Source organism: Lagopus muta, chromosome 5 (assembly GCF_023343835.1).
Source record: "Lagopus muta isolate bLagMut1 chromosome 5, bLagMut1 primary, whole genome shotgun sequence".
Lineage (NCBI taxonomy): Eukaryota > Metazoa > Chordata > Aves > Galliformes > Phasianidae > Lagopus > Lagopus muta.
Genome location: NC_064437.1, coordinates 5,878,566 through 5,896,172, shown reverse-complemented (window position 1 = coordinate 5,896,172; position 17,607 = coordinate 5,878,566). Strand labels below are relative to the sequence as shown.

Genomic DNA, 17,607 nt, shown 5'->3' with positions numbered 1-17,607 from the left:
CAGTTTGGCTATCAGGGTGGTAACAGAAAGGGGCTGTATTGGGCCTGAATGCCTTTGTAGCTAAGGCTGCAGTGGCATGCAATACATCAAATAAAAAACTGAAGGGGAAGTAACTGCAAAACAAGATGTTTTGTGTCTATAAGAAGGCAAAATATTTAGGACTCCTCATAATGTTTCCTTTTTCTTCCCTTATCTTAAAGGATTAGTGTGTATGTTACTTAAGCTTGCCAACGTTGCCCAGTAACATTTAAAATATTGGTGGAAAGTTGCTGACAAACTGTGTCAGTGGCAGGAATAGCTGGAAGTTTAGAACAGTTCCAAGCTAGAAGTGGGTTGGATATCTATAAGTAGATGCCTCAAACAGAGACAGTAAGGAAGAGGTTCAGTAATTTACGTGTTTAGGCCCTGGTTGTTGATGAAGGAATCCTGTCTTCTGATCCCGAATCTGATCACTTAAATGGCTATAAACAACTTTTCTAACTCTTGGAATAAAAGCAGGATGTGATATCTAGGAAATAGTCAGAAACTTGTCTGAATATGACATATATGTCTCTATATAAAGGATGATAAATACAGAAATCTTTCTGACAGAAATACAATTTGATTTGTACAAGGGCGGAAAAGGAGGAAGATGTAAATGAGTACGCTGCCAATTTCAATATTCCCTAATAAATGACTTTCTTCTCGTCTTCCTACTTCCTATAAAGGTGTGTCTGCATCTTCTAAGTATTTCTTCAAGATACCTACAGAACTTTTTTGAAGCATGATACTGTATTCTTATGTCTGGAAGCAGAACTTCTTCATGCTGTGGCGCTGCGTTCTCTTTCGTGTCAGAACCAATCTATTTTGTAAATAAGATGCTCAGTCAGTCAGTAAAACATTATACCAGACTGTCTTTTTTTTCTTTCTTGGTTGTCTTGAACAACTTTCTCCTTGCAATTCTTACCAAATTTGTTAATTCAGTGTTCTGATTTTTCTTTCTTTCAGTCAAAAGACAAAATGATGAGAGGATCACGCCGAGGATGTGTTAGGCTGAGAGTGAGTATGATTTTCTTTAGTACTTAATGTCTCACTGTGGATAATATGGTCTAGGGGAGAGAACTGCAGGGAGACTTTTGAGGTTTTGCTCTGTTGCTGACTCTGCAAAGCACTGAAGTAGTGAAAGTATTTAAAGAAAGAAAACATAAGAGGTCAAATGACATGCTAGGCTAATTGCATTCTGTTATTGGACTTGATGAGCCTTATGGCTCCCTTCCAACTCGGGTTATTCTGTGATACTGTATAAAAGCATTATGTGCTTAATACGTTGTCTAAAAACCATCATAGGATGAAGTACTATGGGTTAACAATAAAATGTTGCAATGAAGTTGCTTTTTGCAGTTCTCATTTCATGTGAGTATAAATATATGTAGATATAAGTTCTACACCTACAGAAGTTATTGCAAGAAACTGCTTTCTTTCTGTTCTTCTGGTTTTCCTTTATTCTCTTCCTGTGTCCTTTGTTCTGCCAGTTCAGATGCTGTAACCCCACCACCTGACTGTGCTTCATTTTGGGTACTTGTGTAGTAATGCCACACAGCCAGTTGTCTGTACAGAAGGAAGGCAAAGTACTGGAGTTCATGAAAGGGAAGGACAGAAATTTTCAAAATGTCTGCTGAGGGAGGATAAAAACTGGGGAAACAGAGGTAGCAAGTAGGAAAGCTGAGTGTTCCTTGTCCTGCCTTGGGACATTCTGTGCCTTGAAGTGACACTACTGAAGTGAGCTGGGAATGCTGGGATGGCTCAGATGTGAGCTTGGTTTCTGCTTTCAGAAACTCCTCTTTTGCTATGTTTTTTCCCCATTTCTCAGAGAATCTCTGGCTCCAGTATGCTTTGTTAGGAGCTGATCTAAACAGGATGGATAGGTCAGAAGGGTAATGGACATGAATGGGAGCATTTTGAGTCTTGGAGAGAAATACAGAGAAGGTGGTCTGTGGCCTGACACAGAATCTGATGAATGTTGCAGTACAGCTCTGCCTTTTTTAATTGCAGTTGTGCCTTCCTTCTGTTGTTAATGCTTTGTGATCTTCCTATGGGCCTATTAAAGGGGTCCCAACAGCCTTAGTTAGGCTCATACAGAGAATCCCTGTCCATCTGCATTTCAGATGATTTTATTGCACTTTTCCCTTTTTAGTGTATTGGTGTCATGATTATAACTCCTTTCAGGGTAATGCAAACTCAAACCCCTTTTTGCAACATTACATTTCTAAAGATTTGTGAGATTGTTTTTTGCATTGTGTAGCAAAATTTAGTCTGAAAAACCACGTCTGCTTTAAAAGTGTTGTGAGCCTGTCAATGTGGAGGTTGGCATCAGCCTGTCAGTTTAGGAAGTATTAAAAGTGAACAATCTGTTCAACATTGCATTATTCATTTTTATTTGCATTTAAGATAAAAGAATCCTTCTCTCTTTCCCCATCTGCCATGTTCCCCACCCCAGATTATTCTTAGGAATTTTGTAAAGATTTGCTGACTCCTTTCTTGAGTTTATTTTGTGAGGGAGGAAGGGGTCTTTCTGCTTTTGTAACACAGCTCTTTTGGCAGATGACAATACCAGGACCTGAACAGATGGGCTGCTGCAATGTGAAATTCTATCAAAGAGATTTTCTGTTTAGAGTAATTGTTGATTTGTAATTGTAGGTGTGAACATAAACAAACATGTGATTTCTAAAATACTTCCTTTTTTTTTTCTGGAATGCATCTTTAAAAGCTTGTTCCTTGCCTTTTTTTGTTTAATGCCCGTGCTTCGTAGGCTCTGAAACTTCACCTTCAAATTCTGTCTTTGTTTTATTGTCAAGGATTATTTAGGAAGGTGTGTTCATAGAAGAATCTATGGCATCAGTACAATGCTTAAATCCTGCCTAAGCTTTCTGTAAGCAAAATGCTTTTGGCTGATCACCGGTGCACTGCATGATTACCAGATAGTTCTCAAATACAAGGCATTTACTCCAAAAGTAATGCCTCCTCTGTTTTATTGCCTCGGCCCATCAACGTGCCAGAGGCAGATGTTGGTGGTATGGCAGCAGAGGTTGAGCATTCTTTCCAATATTCCATTCTATTTTGTTGCCATGTGACAGATGGCAGTGGAGGGGCAGTCTGACAAAATGATGTCTGACATGGAAATGCACATGAAGCAAAGATGTGTCATTGAATTCCTCCATATGGAAACAGTGGCACTCGTTGACATTCATCAACGCTTGCTGAATGTTTATGGGGACCAAACAGTGGAAGTGAGCTCAGTGAGGCTGTGGGTGCTGCATTTCAGCAGTGGCAATGTTTATGAGCAAGGCATGCAGGCTCTTGTGCATCACTGGCAAAAATGCAGGGCTGATGGCGGTGGCTATTGAAAAATAGTGTTTTGTAGCTGAGAATTTGCTCTATCAAACAATGTTATCGTGCTCTTTGTTGTAGTTTCTGTGGAAATAAATGGGAGAAATTACTTTTGGAGTGACCTGTGTGTAATGTGTGGTCATCTGGTTGTTATAATGCATTGTAAAGCATTCGGAATTACCCTGGCTAGGCTGTGCTTCTTGAGGTGCCTCTTGTTTAGTGATTGCAGAGCTGTCCTTGAAAAATGTGCTTATGGAGAGCTTAAGTGGTGCACTAATGGTAGCACAGGGGAAAATGTCTGGAGCTCTCCTTGCCTGCCGTATAGTGCTGAGGTACACATGGTTGGTGCTGTTCTTGTGTAGGATCTGTTCCTTCCTTCCTCTGCCCTGTGGTACCTGCAGCAAGCCCAGCAAAACGTGTGGATGCCATCAGCCAGACATAGAGGAGCTGTGAGGAATGTGTGCAAATGGAATTGACAGAGATCATCCCCTTCCCTACAGCTGTACCAAACTGATTCTGATGTTTTGGCCAGCCCAGCGTTCACGTCCTCCTCTGTTGCTGACACTTGTTGGAGCTGACTCAAGTTGCTGGTGCTCTGTTACTTGTGGTGTACTTGCACAATATGGGCAGGATGTACCCTTTAAATACCTTCATCTGCCAGGGATGTCTTCCTGATCTGTGGGAGGGGGGGAGGATAAAACAGAATGTGACGCTGGATCTCTTGGAGAAGGAGGGAAATTAAGTAAATCCTTTGGGGATGTTTGAGGTATCTTGAACTACATGTCATAATTTGTTTGGAGTTGATAGAGGCTTCAGTGTCTTCCTCCCCTGGGTGAAACTGTGCTATTTATTATGTATTTTTTGGGGGGAAATGGGTCAGGAATGGCAGAAGTGGATGGATTAGGAATTAGCTGAGCACAGGTCGCCTTTATCTCATCTTCACATTCCCTTCTGAGATGTCACCACCAGTAGGAAGACAAAGCTAGCAGCCTTTGATGCATCTCATTGAGTTATTGTTGGTATTTACTCGGGGACTGAGAATTAGATCATGCAGTGTACCACTGACACAACATGATGGGACAAATGCATTTTGCTGGAATGATTTTTTTATAGACTGGTAGATGAAATTAGGTCAGGAGAGTAGAGTAGCAGCAAATTAGTATTTTCTAGACATGCAGAACACTTAAAAAATATTGCTCCCCACTTCTTAAAATATAAGTTGAAATGTAGTAGAGAACAGTAGAATATTGTTTATTATAAAGATGCTGTAGGATAAAGCCACCATCGCAAAGGTAAAAGATTTGCATTATCATCCAGCAGATCACTAAGTTTTACAAATGTTTTTTAATTCTATATTCTAATTTAAGTGTTTTTTAATTCTGTATTCTATTAAAGAACCGACAACCTCGATTAAACAGGGAATCTGCTCTTTACAGTGCTGGGTGTGCTTACAGTTAGTCAAGGCTTTTTAAATTCCAGTGGTGTAGTGATAGAGTGTGTGCTGCTGATGTCACTGCTTGCCTTATCAGGATTTTGTTCTTTGTTTCACAGGGAGCTGTGATTGGTATAGACGATGAGGACGACAGCACCTTCACAATAACTGTTGATCAGAAAACCTTCCATTTTCAGGGTGAGCTGACAGAAGAGATTGTTGTTTTTTTTTTCCTGTAATAGATTCCACTTGTATTTGATGGATGATTTTAAATGTTTGGCAACAGAACAGCGTAAATGAGCACGCTGAGAACATTCTGGATCCAGGGGTGCTGCAGGTTAGGCAGGGATTTACATCTGCAGTGGATACATATATGCTAGAAAGAGACTGATTCTGGCAGGATTTGGAGATTTAAAATACAAAGAATAAATCACTCACTGGGAGAAAGTAATGGGCTTCTGATTATGGGTTTTGCTTACTGAACGTTTCTGATCTTCGTTATCAAGATGCAGTTATGCGTTTCTATATGAAGAGAATCAAGACTGTTCGGCAGGTTGCAATTTGTATCCAAATAGAACTTAATGCTCAATTATGAGGAGACTAGAGGCAACATTTGGTTTAAAGGTGGAGCTCTGCTTCAAGATTTACCAGCTTGCATTCATTTCATCTACATTTCTGTGTCTTGTCTGCCAGTCACCATTTCTCTGCTATTATCCTTTTATCCACATTTACTAACACCAATGCCATCTGCCACTGCTATGTTTCGTCATTGCATGCTATGGTTCACCGGTAGAAAGGGTAAGGTACTATTATTGTTATGTATTCCTTAAATGATTTTATCTGCAGCAGTAGAACAAAATACTGTGATGATATTGTCTGGATAACTTCTTTTTTTCCTGATGTTAGAATCCTAGGGAAGTCTGATTAAAATAATTTTCAGCTGATGTTTGTTAGTTCCTTTGCTTTTCCTCTTGTATGAATTAGCTGAAGAACTAAATTATTTTGCATAGAGCTGGAAACTAAATATCCAAGAGGCACATTAGCATGTAAGCAGCTATTAATTTTTTTAAACTGGAACAGTTCTGTAGTGTATATTGTACTGTACATATCTTTTAAATCAGTGCTTTGGAAATTATCGTTAATCCTTTTGTTTGTGTAAATATTTCTGATGATAAATATTTATTGTACACCATGTTGTCGCTGGAATCTGTATTCCTTGTGCTACAGTTCTTCCTAAATGCTGCTGCTGTACTCTGGCTTTTCACTGCATTAAGCCTCATAAACATGCCTTTATAATGCTGAGCTAACAGTAGTACTTAAATCTACTGTTCGCAAGGATAACTGATAAAATGCAAGGTAATTGCTAATGCAGTAATGGAATGCGGCACTCTGGCAGTCTTTCAGTACAGTGAAGTTAAATACTGCTGAATATTTGATAACTTGATAGTGGTAAATCTAGAAATCTCTCATCTGTAGTTATTAAGATAAACCCTTTGTAATATGTCTCTGACTTAGAGTTATATTGTATGTACTGTATTCACTACTGGGGAGCTAAATGTCTTAGAAGATTGCTAGTATTTGGTATACAGTGTTGTATACCAGATACTGCTGTAAATAATACTGCTACTTTTTGACTAGTTTTGTCACATAACATCTCATGCTTTTAATCTCTATTTGTGTGCATTTTAAATCAAGTCAGCTATCATATATATGTTTTTTTTTAGTGTGAAGCTAAGGTCTTGTACAGTATTTTCTGTTAGCATATTATTAAACTAAAATCCCTGCCATCCAGCAAATTGTAATGATGCTAGCACAGTATTAAAATGTATGTCTGTAAAGTGAAAATGTGAAAATGTAGGTAAGATACTAGTGCTGAGATATTTTGGTATACAGCATCCTCTGTGGAACTCTTGTCTGTAGTTCTTCTGGTCAGTGTAAATGTGTGCTGTATGCCTCATACCAAGTTTGTTTTGTTAAATTCACTCAGTATTATATAGGCTTCAGTTATATGAATTGTAGATCACTGTCAGTTATGGATAATTATGCAAATATTACAGAATGTATCCTGGGACTACAGAGGATGTAGAACAGACTCCCAGACACATGGAGTATTGCTAAGAATTTATTTCTATGATATTTATTCATGATTCAAGTAGAACCTTTGTGTTGTGAAATAGTCACAGCTGTAAATGTATCCACCCTTTGTAAGAGAAGTCTTGTACAAGAGAAGAGAGTTTCAGAAACAGCAACTTTCAAAACATACAGTATCTTGCTTCTTATCACTTTTTTTCACTCCCAAGCACAGACAGAGGTCCAAACAACATGGGGTCTAGTTGGGAAAACATCAGAGCTTTAAAAATACCAAGATTTCAACTATCTGCTGACCTGTGAGTAAGTTAAGAGTCCCACTGCAGGGGAACAATTTCTCTGAAAGGCTCCAGAGGAAAAATGTTTTTGTGTACTCGTATACTTCTCAGTACCAATTGGTGAAAATTTGGATCTTCTTTTGCCTCACTGAAATTTTGCTGATGGGCAGCGATAGATTTGAAGGAAGCGAAGGAAAAAAATTCCTACTGGATTTTGTATTTCTTAATTTCAGTTGCTTAAAATTGCACATCTGTCAAACACTCCAGAGCTCTAAGCAGTGAGATGAAGACTAATTAAGTCATTTAAAGCTGATGAGTTGTCACAGGGATGTTGTTTCCACGTGTGTGAAACTGAATTTCTGAAGCACTAAACCTCCAGCATCTCCCACTAAGATTTGCCTCCTACTGGATCTTGGGAAATTCAATCTTTCCAGTGTATAGTTTGCACTTTGTTGCTGCTTGAGACAGTCTCTCCCAGTTCTGCTTGCAGCCAGGCTTTTTAGTGGCCATGTTTATATTGAGAATTAGTAAAAGTTTAGAAGTTTTTATTATGAAGAAAGTGCAGGCTTTGAATGGTGACTGCAAAAATATCAAATAGCATCCATACACTGAATACCTGATTATAAAGGAAGGAATGGAATTGAATACATAAGGGCAATAAAACAAACAGCATATTTTGATTTTTACTGCCAGCACAATTTTGGCTCTGCCATGCAAATTATTTCCCTATATTTGTTGTTCCACACTGCAGTATCTTTACCTGTTTACTCTGTAAGGTTGTAAAGGAGGGGCAGAACATCTACAGAAATTTTAAAATATATTTCAGAGTAATGTATTTCATCTCCTGATTGGTCCTTGTTTGAACATAATGTATCATACAGTTCTGTGGCTTTATTTTAAGGCTTCCAAATGAGGTGGATCTCAAGGCATTCATTGCCTCATGGGTTTGTTCAGTTCACATGCATAAGTCTGTTCAAGTAGCTGAAGACATTTGGGATAACACTGTTACTTTAATGCACCTTCCTGTCAGGAAGCTCTTTCTTGACACTATGTTTTTTCATGCTGCAATACATATCCCTGTTCTAAATGCTGCACAACCTTCAGACGCTGTGAGTTTTTTTTCCCACTTAATATCTTGGTATAATCACCAAGTTATAAGCACTTCCAATCTGGAAAGTAAGCTCTTCTGTCCCTCATATCACTGCTGCTCTTTCTGCTCACAGGGATGTTCATGACTTGAATCCAAGAGTTCAAGATAGTTTGCCAAGTGTGTTCTTGCCTTCTTGATGTTCAAATTGCTATCTAACCTGAACCAATCACAGCTTTTATTTGTATTTAATTACTTCACTAAGCATACATTATATTCAGAAACAAGAATTCAGATTTCTAAACTCTAAGCTCCTAAAAACTCAGCACACTTCCTTGGAAGGCAAACAAGTCATATCTGCACTGCTTTGTCTGTCTAATAAAGAATTGAAAGATGGGAGCAGTCCAGTGCATTGATCTGAGATGATTCTGCTTTAGCTTTTGTTTCTTCTTTCCTATTCCTGCCACAAAAGTAATCTGAGAGAGGAAGCAGGAATTTTGCTGTGCACCTGATTACCCATTATGTGAGTCCTGTCAGCTGATAAAGGTGGATTTTTTTTTCCTTCTTCCCCATCCTGACCCAGTTTCTAGTTTATTTTGTGATGCATAATGCATAGCATCCCAGCTGAGAAAAGAGAGGCGATGTACACAGCAAAAGGTAGGGCTGTAAATGCAGGGAACTTTTGTTAATGTGTGATACAGCATTTACCAAGGATATCCTGGGGCCCACAAAGGCCTTAGCTGCTGAGCAGTGTCAGAATTTGGGATTGTATTTGTGTTAAGCTGCCAAAGTTAAGTGTAGTGGCTTTAGATCTGTGTTTCAGTACTGCTTGGGGAAATGCTCAGTATTTATAGCTTCTTGTAAAATTTACCATTGTCCACCACAGAAACTTGCCCCTGTGGTGTTGGAAGGCAGTTCAGTCCATCAAATTACCCCATTTAAATGACACTTCATGAATTGCAGCCTTACCCCTGAAAGATCTTGAGAGCTTTTTAAATTTTATCTGATACAGAAAAATGCCTGCCAAGGGATTTTGGAGTAAAATCTTCTTGTGTGCTGGTTTCCTCAGTGATTTTTGTGTCTGTTATGACTGCATCATTTATCCTGACCTACCATTTTTTCAGGGCTTTTTGGGGGTTCTGGTGATGCTGAAACAGCAAATCCCTCTCTGTTCTTTGCTTAACAGTGCTATTATAATTAAGAGGAAGTGCAGCTGTGTAAGGGCAAAATTTCCAGACTTGTCTCTTCATACATTTACAGCAGAGCTGTGCTATCTGTCCTCCTTTGTTCTCATGATAGAATAGCTCTGCTTTCTGAACCTGACAAGGTCTGTGCTACACAGCATTCTGAGGCTGAAATAGTCCTCCTCTGTTGGCAGAACTGCAAAAATTCCCCTGAGAACCAGAAGTAGGTTTAGCTTTTGCTGTATGATTTTTCTGACATCCTCTCTACTCGCTCTGTTGTTTGGTTTTGTTTTTTTCTTACTAAATCCTTTAGTAACACTTTGGGAAGTCAGAACCTGTGACCAAAGTGCAGGGAGTGGTGCCTGGCTCTGCTTTTACTGTTCTGTGCCATTCCTTTTTGCACCCTCAGCATCCTGTATCACAGTTGTCTACTGTTGAAATCATTTTCATATCATACTGTAAGTTTGCCATCCTCGATGGAGCTGCCTGCACTCATGGTGGAAAATTCTGAAATTTATGTGAAAATTAGCAGTAACAAAGGAGATAATACTTTGAATCAGTATCTGTATGTGTAACACGTTGTTTTATTTATTGTTTTTATGTATTTGTTGGTTTTTACTTTTGGAACCAGTTGGAATCTATTATCTGAATTCAAGGTAGCAGCTGTTTTGAAAAGGAGCTTTGTGAATGTGAGGAATGGGGAAGAGATAGTCAGGAAAGGTTTCGTAAGGGCAGAGAGGTACTGAGAAGTTCAACATTTTCTTCTGTTTTAACAAGAAATTCCAGGTTTGCCACTTGGAATTGACACTTCATGGTGAAAACATAGGTGCCTACAGATTGTCTCACACTGAAAAATGCTTGATTAGTACATTACAGATTGTCTATGAATTCCCAGAGTGAGAACCAAAAGCTTCCTGATCATAGACTGTGTTTGTCACAAAAGTTTCTGCCCGAGGCTGTGTTTATGCACTGATGATAGAGCTCCCTCAAAAAGAAAACCTGTAAATTTGATTCCAAATGACAGTGAAGCAATGGGGAAGTTGTAATGAGGTAACGGTGAAGCAGCACTTCAACTGATTTCTTAGGATCACAGATAAAGCTGCTTAATACGTTGCACACAGGAGACCATTTGGTGCTTTTTCTTTGGACAAGATTAGACTTTGTTTATCGTAACTGCATTGGAGTCTTCAGTGGGTGGAGGGAGAACAAAAGGAGGGTTGGTTTCTATGAATGGATGGAGGATGGCATCGGGAGAATTAGGAGAAGGGGAAAGAATGATTGTGACAGCTCCAAAACCATGCAGAGGGAATAAGGCACTGAGATTGTGTTCAACCTCCTGATAGGTGTGGGAACTGTGTGTGTGTTAGAAGGATGCACATAAGCAGTGAAACGATGGTATTTTGGTATGTTTGTAAGGAACCCTGCTTCATCTTGTGTCTTTCTATGGTTTAAAAGGCCCTCAGTGACTTTAAAAAGCTGCTTAGTTAACCACAGAACAGCCCTTTGACATTGGCTATGAAGTGTGACTTTTCCGCGTTATTGGGCACTATTGATAAAATCTCTATTGAGATTGGTGGTAAAAATCCTATTGATCTCAGTATAGGAAGAACCTCATGTTTGTCATCTGGGCATTTTTGTGTAAGCCTACTGCATTACTTCTGACCTTGGGTGAGAAAATACGGGATTTTTGTGTCAAAATCAGTGGAAGTTTTGTCTGAATTAAAGACTGCATAATTGACTCTATTGACTCTGGGAGTAATAGACTTTTTTTTTCTTCTTTTTCACTGAATTCTGCCTAGAAGTAGGTCACAGTGAATGAAAATAAAGTATGCATTTCTCTTGGAGACAGTATGGTGTATTTATAAATAACCTTGTGTTTTTATAACTACATCTTGAGGCTATTTTTTTTTTATCCTGATGCCCCTGCAGACATGCCCAGGAAAACAAGGAGCACCAGCTTGGTGTTTTGTATTTTCAGTGTTCCAAGTACTGCTGTGCATGACCTAGAAATGCTGCTGGGAAGCACGTATTGTGGAGAGTTGTCAAACTTGCTTATATCTAATCTTTAGATGCTATCAAGCTTAGGCCAGAAAAAAGTAATGCGCTATGTTGTACTTTAACATTTGGTTAAACACATACAACCTCTACACAACAAGGCAAATATAGGAACTCTAAATTGCAACATTTATTCTGTGTTTGGGAAATTATAAAGGCTGAAAGCATTTCATGTGCCACCTTTTCCTCATAGTATAGATTTCTTTTTTTAAACCCCTGTCATATCCTGCCTGGCAGTTTGGGAGATTCAGAGATATTAGAGCCTATTTTGGGCTTTGTGAAGCATCCTTTTTCTGAACGATAGAAAGCCCTCAGCAGAAGCCATAATTTTCATCTTTAGTGCTTTTAAGTGGAATCACAAGAAATACAGTTTGTACAAATATTATTATCATCCTAAATCTCACTGCAGTGAGCTTGCATACTGGTTAAGCATGCTTCTCCTATAGGTCACAGATAGGGCTGTGGTTGCTGTAAGGACGCAGTGGCTGTCTGTGACATGCCTGAGATGTTGCAATGAATTATGCAGGTAACTTTCGAAGGATGTGCTGCAGACTCAAAGGACTAAAAGGTTAAGCATAAGGGAACAAATTGTAATTTCTCTTCTAAGTTCTAGTTCTAATAGAAAAATGTAACAGGAGCTTAACTGGCACAATCATAGTAAATTTGCAGTGTTTCAGCGTTCAGTGATTCCTGCCTCTTGCACACAGCAGTGAATGAATAGCTGTGTGGATTTAGCTGCTTCCATTAGCAGATGTTCACTGGCAGATTACAGTAAAAACTGAGGTAATGATGCTTGCATTTAAAATGGAGAATGGGGCGTCTGGTTTTGTTCTCTCTACTGCAGATAGTGCACATATTTTGGTGGGTAGCTGATGCCCAATACCATTTACATTTGGCTGACAAGGTAACTACTGCATTTACCCATTGGGCTAAGGCCACAGTGCATATTCATACAGTGATGTGGGCTCCTCTGTTTCATTGCTGCTTCCAATCAGTGTAATAGCATTTCAGTCACGTTTCAGCAGCTGAACACCTCTATGGCTTTTAAATGCCAAAGAGTTCCCATTTAGATATATTGTTCCTTGTTTGATTTTGTAACTGTCAGTCTAGCTAGAATCAGCTTAGGGAAAGTAACTCATGTCCCTCTCTTGTTCCCTACCCTTCATCTCTTTGTCAGAGCTGTTGTGAAGAGGGACCAAACATTGTTCTTCCACATTTAGAGATGCATAGATACTGGTGACATTCCCTGGTCCTGGTACTAATTGCCTTATCCCAAATATGTTGGCAGAAAGAAATTCTGGAGTAAAATTTCCCAAAAGAACTGGAGCAGAGGGAAGTGGTACTAACTTTAAAATGGAGCCTGGTCAAAGCATGACAAAGGTCAGGCTGACTTCAGGGTGCTTGTGACAGCAACACTAAGGGATGGAGACTAAGGAGCAGGGGGAGTCTCCTGGCAGCTGAAGAAATCCTCCAGCATTTACTGGTGCAGAGCAAGTGCTACACAGTGTGCATCACAATCTTTTTAGCTGAAAAAATATTGGGAGTATTTTTATTTTTATTTTTTTCCAAAGCAAAATGCAATGACTAGCCAGCTTTTCCTACAGATGGATGGATAACGATCTCTGACCATTGTGTGCAGATTTTTCCCATAAATTGTTTCTGAGTATGTTAGCTAATCTCTTTTTTGAATGTTCCCATTGATTTTTTTTCTTTTTTTTTTTCATCAGTGATCTTTTGGCAGCTGTTCAGTTCTAAATTGCTTTTACCATTAGAGAGCTTTTACTTGCACCTAATCTCACAGCAGCCATTTTGATGAGATTTAATGTAACTTCTCTTGCAGCTTGCTTTACTAAAATCTGTAACCTACTGCTTCTCCATGATTTATTTTTTTTTAATGAATATAGAGGAGAGCTGGAAGGATCCCTTAATGGTGAGAAATGGTCTGAAAGTAAGGTCCTGATCAGAAAATGCTGACAGGGTTACAGTACTGTGTGTTTATGTGCAGTCAGCTGGCAATATTTCTGGATTTATATGACTGAGACGTTGTCTTAGTTGCAAGGCTGATGAGATTTGTGCTCTTTACCTACAGATTGATCATGCTATGCCATAGTGTTGTCATTTCTCGTATATGAGGAAAAAAATATAGCTGCTTTTTTTTTTTCCTTCAGCTGAGCCATGGCAAAAACAGCTGTAAGATGGGCTATTCAAGGAATAGAACCTCTGAAAGTTCTGTTTGTGTATAAGCATGGGAAAGAGTTCAGTTTTTGAGCTGGACTGAATAGTTGGTTTTTAGGTCTTCCTCGTTGCTGTAAGCCTTCTCTGTTCTGTGAGTACAGCACTTGATACACAAGTCTAAATGTGATAACCTTGATTAACGGACCACTGTGTATTGAGATTAGTGTTTAACTAATACAGTGACCTCCTTTGCTGGCAGTCTGGAAGGTCATAGGAAGTCTGCTGCAACACAGAGATTAATTCACTGGTCCACAGCTTAATTGTTCCTTTTTTCAGTTAAAATAGTCTTTGCAAAAAAGCATGAACACAGGATTGTTGTATCACTAATTTGTGAATTATGTACCAGTCTGGTCCAATGACTTGTGCCACGGTTGTCTAATAAGGTGTTCTTTAGGACCAGGAGACAGTTATGTGAAAAACACAAACAACAGTGAAGAAAGCAAGCCTGAGAATCCTTGCACTGCCACAGAGAACATGCATTTGAAAATTTGGCAAAAGGGAGGCTAAGGGGTCTGCTCTTGCTAAGGAGAGCCAAAGAAGCCAATAACAATTGCAGTTAACATTGGAGGAAAATGTACCTGATCCTGAAATGAGGGCTGAAGTGTAAGCTGTGCTAGGGAAAGTACAGGGTGTTTGTGTGCACATGTGCTTAGGTAAAAAGAAACCTGCAGCTACCCTCTGCCAAAGGCAGGAGATGATTCTTCTGTGGATTTTGGATTTTCCTTCCCTCACCCCTTCTACTGGCCAATGAAATATGCTTTAAGGGAATGGATTTGAGAGAAAGTAATAAATATTTTTTTCAAAGGAATTTTTATTTTAGATATTTGGAAGACCTACGGTGGTATTGAGCACGGTTGGGTTTGGGCTGCAGAATTCTGAAGAACAAAAGCAATGGAAGCAGAAGGATGAGAACAGGGAGACTGAAAATAGCATTCTGAGGCTGGAGAGAATATTTCAGTACAATAACTTAGGGATATTTTTTCTAACCTTCATAACAAATAAGTCAGGAATCTTAGTTCTCGGCTGTATAATAGGTGCTAGCTCACTTCAGCTTCCCTTGCTTTTAGCAGACTTCCTGTTTCTTGTAAGCACCTCCATTTGAATGAGGAATGAGAAACAATTGCCAGTAACTATTCTAAATCTGTACAGGGGCCACTGTATCTCCTGTCTACATAAAGCCTTAGGATTCTTTTCTTAATGCACCTCGTGTCTGCTTACTTTGCTCCTCAACTTTTTAAACACTCTTCCAGCACAGCAGGGAGTTCTTTGAGACCAGCAAAGTGAAGATGTCACATCTGGATTTATACGTCTGTACAGATACACTCCAGATCATTTGTCCTTCAAGGCTCAAAGTTATTAAGTGCATGCTGACACAGAATTGTAATGGATAACTCAGTACAGGTTGCTTGTAACTAAAAAAATGTAAATGATTTAATTAATTGAGGAAGTGTCTGTGCAGACTTTCTTCCCGTGTATATCCCTAAAGATGGACAAGGGACAAATAATCTCTGAAATAGAAATAAAGCAGGATCACTCATGGAATATTATTATATTTAAGTTATTCTTTCTTTCTATATATGTATGTATCTGCTGAGCAGAAAAGCACACACGTCTTTAAAATGGGCTCAGATTAAAATAGGCTTGTTTATATAACAAGTCATTTCTCCATTGTAAGTAATGATGAAACTGAAGAAACACACTCGTGGTGTCAGTGATGCAGTAACACGGCCATTTTGTCCCCCCTGCTCCCACGGTGTTAAGTCATTCTTTATTCTTTCTGATGGGTATTTTTTGATTGAGAAACCCAAACCAAATATTACGAAGGAGAACTGCAGCCCTGACAGAAGTTATGCTTAGAAGAGTCTTGTGCATGCAAAGCCACACTGAAGTGCATTGTGATGCTGTCAAACATCTACATACCTGAACGTTGTTGCATATAAATCAGCCTCAATTGTTACTGCTATTAAAGGAATATTAGAAAAAGTGGCTTGAATTAAGATAATCAGTTGTAAACAAACTGAAATTCATAAGAAAAGGAATAATAAATTTTTAACTTGAGCAGGAACTGAGAATATTAATAGTATGGAGAAAAAAAAATTTCTACAAAGCATAGATTTTTTTTTTTGCCTGCATGATTACTTAAAACATCTCTCCAGTAACGCAGATGAGCACAGTAATGTTATGGAGCTGTAACCATGGAAAAATAAACAGGATATTAAGAAAACTGTGGAATTATGTCCTTGATAACTTAAGATAAATATTATAGTTTTGCTTCCATATTTAGTGAGAACATCAGATCTGTTTGCTTATGGCTTTTAGTACATAAGACGCCATGTAACTTGACGATATCTTTTGACTCATTTTTTCAGCTCGAGATGCTGATGAGAGGGAGAAGTGGATCCATGCTTTAGAGGACACCATTCTCCGCCATACCCTCCAGCTGCAGGCAAGTTTCACTTTCGCTCTTACTTTTTTTACTTCTCAGAGCAGCAAAGTGCAGTGACATGAGTGCCAATATCAACCAGATCTTGCACATCTGCTTGTTCTATGGTCTGTGCAATCAGGCGCAGTAAGATATCAGTATGAGTACCAGAGATTAGCTTCTAATCTTCCTGTTACTGTTTTCTTGTCTTACCATTGTGAAAAGTCAGCATGAAACTTCTCTTCATTAGTTGGTATTTTAATTGGTTCCAGACTGACAGTCGCACACTTAGTTCTTTTTTTTTTTTAAACTGAGAGTTGGTCCTTTCTGTGTCAAGCAGAATGAGACGTCTGCAAGACTGATGTATGTTTGTGTGCCGTCTCATTTTGAAATTAGAGCAGTAACATTGAACCTCTGTATGAACAGCAAGAATGGCACTTCTGTTTGAATCCAGTGTACTAGCTGCATGTTGGTGAGTCTCTGGTTTTGAGAATGGATGGTGGGCAGAGGGTTTCTCAGCATTGTCCTACACCCAAGCACATCGATAAGACTCAGCAATCCCTCAGAAACCCAGACTTCAGGGAGGGATTTTCTCATACCTGGTCTGTCTGATACCAGTGTAGAAATAGAAAGGAGGTATTTGCTATTTGTACTGAATAAAGGTTTAGAATGTTTTGAGTACAGCGAGAGAATTGTATTAAAGGCTGTCACTGTATAAACATAATAAAATCCTTGATATCACATGAAAGGGAAGGAGCTTATAAAGACTGATTTATGTGACATTTACTCAAATTGAAGAATTAGAGCGCGCCTGAATTGATCCCACTTGTGTTTTCACAGTCAGCTTACTTTAATTTCCTGCTAAAAAGTGGTTGGCAACGTTTTGGATTTTTTTTTTGCCTAAAGAACCTTTTCGTGTTCCTTAAAAGACCACAACTAAATTATTACTTTACCTAGTAATATTTGAGGGAGTAAATAAAATCTGTGACTAGTAAGAAACATCTTCAGCCTCTGAAATAAATTCAACACTGAGAGTAGGACCTCACGGGCCACAGTACTGCATTCGCCGCTCGTTTTCAAGAACCTTTTCCAATATGCCGGCTATACAAGCTGACACGGGACGAGTCCCCGCTGCAGCCCCGCCCGCGCCGCGACAACCGCCATTCCCCGCGGGGCGGGGCGGCCCCGGCGGGCAGCCAGCCAGCCAACCCGCGGCCGCTGTTCCCGTCACGCGGACGGCGGGGCCGAGGCCGCGGCACGCGGAGTTGTTTTCCCGCCCCTCCGGAGGCGGCGCTGTCGGGCCGGGCGCCGCGCCAGCCCCGTCGCTCCGCGCCGCTCGTGTGACCGCTGCGCGCCGAGGGATGGCCGGTGTGAGTACGGGCGGGGAGCGGGGCCGTGCGGAGAGGATGCCGGGGGCCGCCGGGGCCGAGTCCTTCCTGACTGGAAGCCGACTGCGCCCC

At 39.7% G+C, this 17,607-nt stretch overlaps 1 protein-coding gene across 4 annotated transcripts in view; it reads left to right on the top strand.

Moving 5' to 3' along the window:
* The window catches only part of OSBPL9 (oxysterol binding protein like 9), a 56,641-nt gene that overhangs the window by 8,178 nt on the left and 30,856 nt on the right, over positions 1-17,607 (top strand). For 3 of the 4 annotated variants that reach the window (XR_007377288.1, XM_048946254.1, XM_048946253.1), the window contains exons 2-4: positions 988-1,038; positions 4,918-4,996; positions 16,095-16,171. Coding sequence is in view for 3 of the 4 variants with exons in the window: in XM_048946254.1 (XP_048802211.1) it covers positions 988-1,038; positions 4,918-4,996; positions 16,095-16,171 (207 nt within the window). In the remaining variant the exon portion in view is untranslated. Of the gene's footprint in view, positions 1-987; positions 1,039-4,917; positions 4,997-16,094; positions 16,172-17,392; positions 17,518-17,607 lie in introns of those variants that run through there. The other variant, XM_048946256.1, reaches the window with a different exon arrangement.